At 40.8% G+C, this 8,721-nt stretch overlaps 1 protein-coding gene across 1 annotated transcript; it reads left to right on the top strand.

The window, feature by feature from the left end:
* The first annotated feature begins 4,702 nt into the window (after positions 1-4,702).
* On the top strand, positions 4,703-7,063 carry LOC143860524 (Tetratricopeptide repeat (TPR)-like superfamily protein). Its single transcript, XM_077371204.1, has one exon. The coding sequence runs from the start codon at positions 4,879-4,881 to the stop codon at positions 6,796-6,798; it is 1,920 nt and encodes a 639-aa protein (XP_077227319.1). The 5' UTR covers positions 4,703-4,878; the 3' UTR covers positions 6,799-7,063.
* The last annotated feature ends 1,658 nt before the right edge of the window (positions 7,064-8,721 follow it).

Genomic DNA, 8,721 nt, shown 5'->3' with positions numbered 1-8,721 from the left:
ACAATAAATGGCATAAGAGACCAGGTGCTCGCACTTGGGCGAATTGGGGGCGCCTAACCCCTTCCCCATTCGTCATCAGGCACGGACCTTTTATATCTCTGGTTATCTGTTGCGACAGAGCACAGCATGGGATCCAGGGCCTACTTCCTTGGATGGCGACTCTTTCTTTGTTTAAGGTGCGTCTCGAATCTGGGCTGGTCCCCGAATCGAGAGGTATCTCACTTGACATCGCCGCTCATGCTGTGAGGGGCACTCTTTCGAGAGTTCCTTGGTGGAGCTCTCCTTCACGTGGATGATCCTGAGACTCGCGTGGGGGCCCGTCCCCCGGCCTCTCTCGGATCGGGTTCCACAACTGCCTACATAGGTTGTGCCCCAAAAATAATTTTCATAGGTTGATCCGAACCCTCCGATCTATAGAGGGTTATAGGTTGATCCAAACCGTACATGTGACAGAACCATGGTTTTAAATTTCGTCTGAAATTTCGATCAAATGCCATTGTTTATTAAAAAAAATGTGTTAGAAAATTTCGGCCGAAATTTTAGAATTTAGAATTTCGGTTCGGTCCAAAATTTCAAAAATTCGATCCAGAATTTTGAACCAAATTACCAAATTTTGGACCGAAATTTCGGTTTTCGGTGGGGTCCGAAACGGTTACCGAAACCAAAATTTTAAACCATGGATGGAATGTTACATCAATCGGTTGTGCCCGTAAAATCATTTCCATAGGTTGTTCGTAGCCTCCAATCGATATAGGCTCATCCAAGCCCTCCAATCGATAGAGGTTTCCTTAATTGTTGTTCCTCTTCAGGTGCCCGAATCCGTCAATATTTTGCAAGTGTCCTTCATGAGTAATAAAAAGTAGTTCTTTCGTCATTATCATATGACTTTACCTCTTCTTGGTAGTTTTTGCCGTAATTGTCATAGACAGGTACCATGTGTCGGTACTTTTCGTATGTAGATTACGATTTTACCGTGAAATAATTTCTCATAGAGATAGATGTTAGATATCGGCTGAAATTTCGGAATTCGGAATTTTGGTTCGGTTCGAAATTTCTAAAATTCAATCCAAAATTTTGAACCAAACTACGAAATTTCGGTTTTCGGTGGGGTCCGAAACAGCTACCGAAACCTAAATTTTAAACTATGGATGGAACACAACATCAATCGGTTGTGCCTGTAAAATCATTTCCATAGGTTGATTGTAGCCCTCCAATAGATATAGGCTGATCCTAGCCCTCCAATCGATAGAGGTTTCCATAATTGTTGTTCCTCTTCAGGTGCGCGAATCCGTCAATATTTTGCAAGTGTCCTTCATGAGTAATAAAAAGTTGTTCTTTCGTCATTGTCATATGACTTTACCTCTTCTTGGTAGTTTTTTGCCGTAATTGTCATAGACAGGTACCATGTGTCGGTACTTTTCGTATGTAGATTACGATTTTACCCTCAAATAATTTCTCATAGAGATAGATGTTAGATATCGAAAATTCGGTCCGGAATTTCGAACCAAATTACTAAATTTCGGACCGAAATTTCAAAAATTTGGTCATTCGGTCCGGAATTTTGAAACAAATTACCAAATTTCGGTTTTCGGTGGGGTCCGAAACGGCTGCCGAAACCAAAATTTTAAACTATGGATGGAACACAACATCAATCAGTTGTGCCCGTAAAATCATTTCCATAGGTTGATCGTAGCTCTCCAATAGATATAGGCCGATCCTAGCACTCCAATCGATAGAGGTTTCCATAATTGTTGTTCATCTTCAGGTGTGCGAATCCGTCAATATTTTGCAAGTGTCCTTCATGAGTAATAAAAAGTAGTTCTTTCGTCATTGTTATATGACTTTACCTCTTCTTGGTAGTTTTTTGTCGTAATTGTCTTAGACATGTACCATGTGACAGTACTTTTCGTATGTAGATTACGGTTTTACCCTCAAATAATTTCTCATAGAGATAGATGTTAGATATCGGCCGAAATTTCGGAATTCGAAATTTCGGTTCTGTCCGAAATTTTAAAATTTCGATCCGGAATTGCGAACCAAATTACCAAATTTCGGACCGAAATTTCTGTTTTCGGTGGGGTCGAAACAGCTACCGAAACCAAAATTTTAAACTATGGATGGAGCACAACATCAATCGGTTGTGCCTGTAAAATCATTTCCATAGGTTGATCGTAGCCCTCCAATAGATATAGGCTTATCCTAGCCCTCCAATCGATAGAGGTTCCCATAATTGTTGTTCCTCTTCAAGTGCGCGAATCCGTCAATATTTTGCAAGTGTCCTTCATGTGTAATAAAAAGTTGTTTTTCGTCATTGTCATATGACTTTACCTCTTCTTGGTAGTTTTTTGCCGTAATTGTCATAGACAGGTACCATGTGTCGGTATTTTTCGTATGTAGATTACGATTTTACCCTCAAATAATTTCTCATAGTGATTGATGTTAGATTTCTGCAAAGGGGTTAATGGTAAAAGAAAAAGTTAAGGGCAATATTTTTGGACGTTTGGCTAGGGTATTTATTGCCCAACATGAATGCCGAGAATACCCTTTAAGAAAATAAGAAATGTCAATGCAAAAGTACTGTGCTTGGTTGTGGGACATGAACGGAAATAACGAGAAAGTGAGGATGACTTTAACCCCTTATTCACGCTTTATATATAGTATAAGGATTGAGTGGTGCCCACCTTGTTCGATCTATAGAGATTTCTATATGGTGTACTTTATCTACAAATTATGGGGTTAGGGTCAGGGGCGGAGGCACATAGAGCATGAGGGGGCCATGCCCCCCCCCCCCCCCCCCCCCCCCCCCCGGCCCAATGACTTGCAAAATATCTTTTATGGTTTTTGGCTGTACATGCATTCTGAGATAGTTTAGTGGCCATGGCGGGCAATTGTAAATTAGTCCCGCCCCCCAGTGTAAATTCCTGGCTCCCCCCCTGGTTAGGATCATCCAATGAGGATGATTTTGGGGGAACAGTCTACTAACATTGGGGCCTAACTACTAAATAGATTGGATCTTTGACCAAGGTTGTCTTCATTGTATTTTTTTTCACTGTCTGCATGACTATCAAAAAGTCGCAGAAGTTTCTCTAAGTTGAGAGTCCGCCCATTCAAAGTCAAAGTCCCAAAGAGTTATGGACATTTGGTAAGAGTTCATGTGACATTCAAAATCCCTTACAACTAACCCTCTTAGAAACAGACACAGTATATACTGGGCCCACATTATATGGCAACTAGACTTGGCAAACGAGTGGGCCGGGCCGGGTTTCACCCAACCCGTAATGGGCCGGTCTTATGGGGTGGGTCATAAATGACCCTAAATTTTACGGGTCACAATTTGGTGAAGCCGGACCCCACCCATACGGGCCGGGTGGACCCGCAGGTCACCCGGTTTTTTCCTTTTTCTTTTTTGCTGTTTTTATTCCCACACTATAATAGGATGATCCAAACCAAACCGTCCATGTGATGGGCTATAACATAAATAGGTTGTGCCCAAAAAATCATTTCCATAGGATGATCCTAGCCCTCGGATCTATGGAGGCATTGCATATTATTATTTATGGAAATTTCTATAGATCGGAAGGCTAGGATCATCCTATGGAAATGATTTTTGGTGCACAACTATTTAAGTTATGTTCTATCACATGGACGGTTTAAATCATCCTATGATGTTGTCTGTACAGTACTTTCTGAAAAATACGGGACTATGAGGGCTTACACCATATAAAATCTAAATCCATATGAGTTTTTACGGGCACCCCCGTGGGTCCACCCGGCCCAGCCTGGTTTTGACGTGACCTGTACCAGCCGGGTCAAATTTCAAAAGGGTCACTGACCCTGTAAATTACGGGTGGACCCGCGGGTCCGAGTCACTTTTGCTAGGTCTAATGGCAACTAAGTTCATATTTTAGAAAATTTGTTGGGCCCACTTTGTTCTAAGATCTAAATTGTTCATTGTTTGAGTCTCAACGTAAATAGGTTGTGCCCCAAAAATCATATCCTTCGGATCATCCTAACTAGGGCTGCAACAGGGTCGGGTTTTTCAAAACCCTAACCCAACCCTGGATCCCATTATCTCGGCCCTGACCCGCCCTGACCCTGAGTCAGGGCCGGAAAACCTCAACCCATTACCCGCCCTACAAGGTATTGTGCTGGCCCTGGCCCGCCCTGATTGGCCCTGATTGGGCAGGGCCATGCCGGGCCGGCCCTAATTGACCCTAGTGCAAATACCTGTTAAGAGTGCCTAAAATAAAGCAACCACTTATCATATGGAACAAATGATCAATAAACAGAGAAAGTGAACAAAATAAGACAATATGAATTCAACAACATGCGGGCAACAGAGACAATTAATAATAATAATCTAAAGAAACATCAATCCAAGATAATAGAAAACATTAGCAAAAGAAACATGCACAGATGGTTCAATTCTATAAGAAAACTCAGGGTTGGGCCGGGTCAGGGTACCCGAGGCATTAACCCAAAACCCGCCCGACCTGAGTCAGGGTAAAAAAAAATGAACCCTGACCCACCCTCCCCTGACCCTGTTCGGGCTCAGGGTCGGGTCAGGGCTGACAGGGCCAAACTTGCACCCTAATCCTAACCATCCGATCCTCATAGAACGACACAATATATAAATCAGCAGAGATTTATATATAATGTGGTACTCGTCGTGAGAATAAGTATGGCTGTATGGTACCTATTAGTGAGGTCTAAACAAGGGGCGAATTTATCCTGAAGGGAGGTGAATTCATCAGCCGCCTGAAATGATATCAGCACAACCATGTCTTAATAATTTCACAAAGCTCGTAGGAAGGGTTCTTGTTCCAGGCTCTCATTTCAATAGAAGAAGAAGAAAAGAAGAAGAAGAAGAAGAAAAAGATGTGGAGATCCAATGCGAGAGTTTTCCTTATCAGATCTTCAAAACAAATAGCGCCTTCCAGTAAAACTAAGGTATCTTCCAATACCGTAACCCTAATTTCATCTCAATCTCCACGTTCCTCAGCTTGGGCTTTTCCAAGAAGCTCCCAGTTCCAAAACCCTAGATTCTTTTCTCACAACTCGGACCCTTTTGATAATGTCATAGATAAGAAATCTGATGATTTTGGAAAAAACCCTACTTCTATTTCTCTACAATCACACATTTCCTCATTGGATTTTGAAACCATGAACACTGAAAATGCCAAAAACAACATTTTCGAAGAAAACCCATTTTTTGTTTCCCACGAATCGGATGTCTCTTCAGTGATTTTCAAGGATGGTGCCGAGAAAGACGATGTGTTTGGTGAAAACCCTAGTTTTGTTTTTGAAGAATCTGTTATTTGCTCCATGGTTTCTTCAAATGGTATGGATAAAGATGACATTGATAATGAAAACCCAAGTCTTTCTCTACAAGAAGATGGCGATCAGATGGGTAGTGAAGAAACCCTAGATGAAATTCCTGGAATCAGTGTTGAGCAAGTTGAGAATGTTTTATCTGTACTTCAGAGTAGTTTAGATGGGCCTCTAGAATCAAGCCTAGATGAATTGGGTTTGACTGATTTAAGTGAAGAGTTTATAGTGAGAGTAATTCAGACACCACATGTTTTGGGTGAGAATTTAATTGGATTCTTCAAATGGGCTTCAAAAACATCAGATTTTGTGACCAGCACCCGTGTTATAGATTGCCTTGTTCGTTCTGTCAGTGTCGGTCGAAGGAAGAAAGAAGCATATTCGCTTTGGGATTTGGTTAAGGATATTGGGGTGAAGGAGAAAGGGTTAATTACTACTGAAATTGCCAATCAGTTGATCTCTCTGTTTTGGAAATTGAGAAAAGGCAAGGCTGCTCTAGAAGTTTTCAGTAATTTTGACGAATTTGGGTGTAAACCTGATGAGGATACTTACTACTTAACTATTGAAGCACTCTGTGGCCGATCAATGTTCGATGTCGCCTGGTCTGTATGTGAGAAGATGATTAATTCGGGAAACTTGCCCGATAGTGAGAAGATTGGTAAAATTATTGCTGGTTTATGCAAGGGAAGCAAAGCAAAAGATGCTCATTTGGTTTATCTGATAGCAAAGGAGAATAATAAACATCCACCAAGGTCTACTATGAATTTTCTGATCAGTAAGTTATGTGGAGATGACGAAACTGTTTGTATAGCTGCGGAACTTTTGGAAGACTTCTCAGGGGAAGCACGCAAATATGCTATTAAGCCCTATACTTCAGTCATTTATGGTCTGTGTAGAATTAAAGATGTGAAAGAGGCAAAGAAGTTGCTGTTTAGAATGATTGATTCAGGCCCGCCTCCAGGGAATTCAGTGTTCAATTCAGTTATCAAGTGCCTCTCTAAGGCTGGAGATATGGAAGAAGCAATAGAATTGATGAAAGTAATGGAAAGTAGAGGACTGAGACCTGACGTGTACACTTACAGTGTTATCATGAGTGGTTTTGTAAATGGCGGTCAGATGGACGATGCATGTAGAATATTTTCTGAAGCCAAGAAAACACATTCCAAGCTGAGTCCTGTTGCTTACCATATACTCATACGGGGTTATTGCAAAATGGAGGAATTTGACAAGGCTCTGAAATTCTTGAGAGAAATGAGGGAATATGGTGTCCGTCCAAGTGTGGACGAGTATAATAAACTGATTCAGTCTCTCTGCCTCAAGGCTTTGGACTGGCATGCAGCAGAGAAACTGTTAGAGGAAATGAAAGAGAGTGGGTTGTATCTCAATGGAATCACTCGTGGTCTTATAACTGCTGTGAAGAATATGGAATTGGAGGCATTGAAGTCTGAAGGAGTTATTATTGCAGGGTAGTGCCTTCATGGCTTGTTTGCAGTAGATCAAGATGAGTTGTTGAAGTTTAGTCTCTATAGAGTGATGGTTTGGATAAAATAAGAAGAACAGCTTTGCGGGTAATTCCTTTGAATGCAATATATTCGTCTTTCTTCCAGCTTGGTGCTGATTTTGGTCCTCTCCCATAGATGTGGGAATCTTCTAATTAGAATCACAAACTTCTGAATTGTTAGATGTTTCATTTTTTTTTTTTTGAAAGTTAAATTGTCTACTCTTTTGATTGGCATGCCGCCCATGTTTTTCCACTTCTGCCTTGTTTGAGTCTATCCATTTGGAGCATGCATCATATAGATTTTGCTTTCTTTGAAGTTCCCGGGTGTGGCAGAAATAACTGGTGTTTTATCGGTTTGATTACACTGACCAAAACTCACAGTTGTAGACTACTTAAATAAATAATGTGACATTTGAAACCAAAAACCGAAAGACCATTCCTGACCGGTACTGTATGGTTAGCACACCCATAAGAAGCTAAACAATACTCAGACATGGCCCAACTGAAGTTATTAAGGCCGAAGACTGGCCCAAGCCTTTGATTAGCTGACAGTTAAACCAAGCCTTTATCCCATGTACCATAGCTTTGCTCCAAAAGTCTCAGATACAACTTAGTATGTGTAGCAGTGTTTTCTTATTTGATCCTTTGGTTTTTCTTGTTTTAATTTGTAAAATTTGTTGTTTCCAAACACCAAAGCTTTCAGATCTCTTTCCTTTTCCATTTACTGATTGTGTGCATACTTCAACAATCACATTTCTTTTTACCGTTCAAAAGAAAAAACTTGGTGCATACTTAAATAATCTCTCTGGTTTAACTGAAGGTATTCATTTTTGTATTCTTCCATGAGTGAGCCTATTGACGTTAATTGAACCATATTACTTTTTCGAGCAAGGTTTGCTGGATCCATGTACAGGAAGACTATCTAGACAATTCATCTGGGCCCTCCAGTTAGATTTCTAAGAGCCAAATTTATTTTGATCAGAGAATCCTAACCATCTAATCAGTGGACTGCAAATTGAGGTCACCTTTCCCTCTCATGCAGAAGATTATGTAGTGTTACGAAATTAGCAAAGCCTACTTTGACTCGTGATTTTGTGGGTTAAGTTGGGACTTGGGTTCACAAACCTTCAAGTAGCTAATCTATGCGGTTATGTAAAGAACAATGCTAGACTGCTAGTATTGTTTACCCATGCCATCCTTGTTAATCCAATAGGAGAACAGAAAAAAAAAGAAAAGGGAAATGATAAATGCGCCCCTTTTCATTACTAGGGACACCCAGCTACACCAGCTACAGAGTGCTAATGAGAAGCATAACTATTGGGCGAATAGAATTAGCACTCTGATGTGGAAAAAAGAAAAGAAAATGGCATCCTAAGTTTTAAGGGAAACAATATTCCACCCTGTTACAGTATTTTCACCTCTTTTATTTGTATTTTAAGAAAGGGAAATGTTATCAGCACTACTGTATTTTGATGAGGGCACTCCTCACTTTATTAAAAGTGCGGTATGGCCCGCACCATAGGATGATCCAAACCGTCCATTAGATGGGCCATAGACTAAATAGGTTGTGCCCCAAAAATCATTTCCATGGGTTGATCCTAACCATCCGATCTATAGAGGGTTAGGATCATCTTATGGTGCAGGCCATACCCTCTAACATTCAGATCGGAGGGATAGGATAAACCCATGGAAATGATTTTTGAGGCACAACCTATTTAGGCTGTGGCCCATCTAATGGACGGTCTGGATCATCTTATGGTGTGGGCCATACCGTACTTTTAATAAAGTGAGGAGTGCCCTCATCAAAATACAGTGGTGCTGATAACATTTTATGGCTGCATTTCCAGCTACCGTTGTTTGTTTTTCAGCAATTTTCAGGGGAAAAAACAAAA

The sequence above is a fragment of the Tasmannia lanceolata genome, unplaced genomic scaffold (assembly GCF_043159265.1).
Source record: "Tasmannia lanceolata isolate RefF3 unplaced genomic scaffold, GAP_Taslan_0.1 ptg000037l, whole genome shotgun sequence".
NCBI classification, from domain to species: domain Eukaryota; kingdom Viridiplantae; phylum Streptophyta; class Magnoliopsida; order Canellales; family Winteraceae; genus Tasmannia; species Tasmannia lanceolata.
Note: the sequence above shows the minus strand (reverse complement) of the source record. Positions and strands in the feature narration are given on the sequence as shown.

Excerpts from the sequence above, each read along its gene's own strand:
- LOC143860524 (XM_077371204.1), top strand. The coding sequence starts at position 4,879 with ATGTGGAGATCCAATGCGAGAGTTTTCCTTATCAGATCTTCAAAACAA.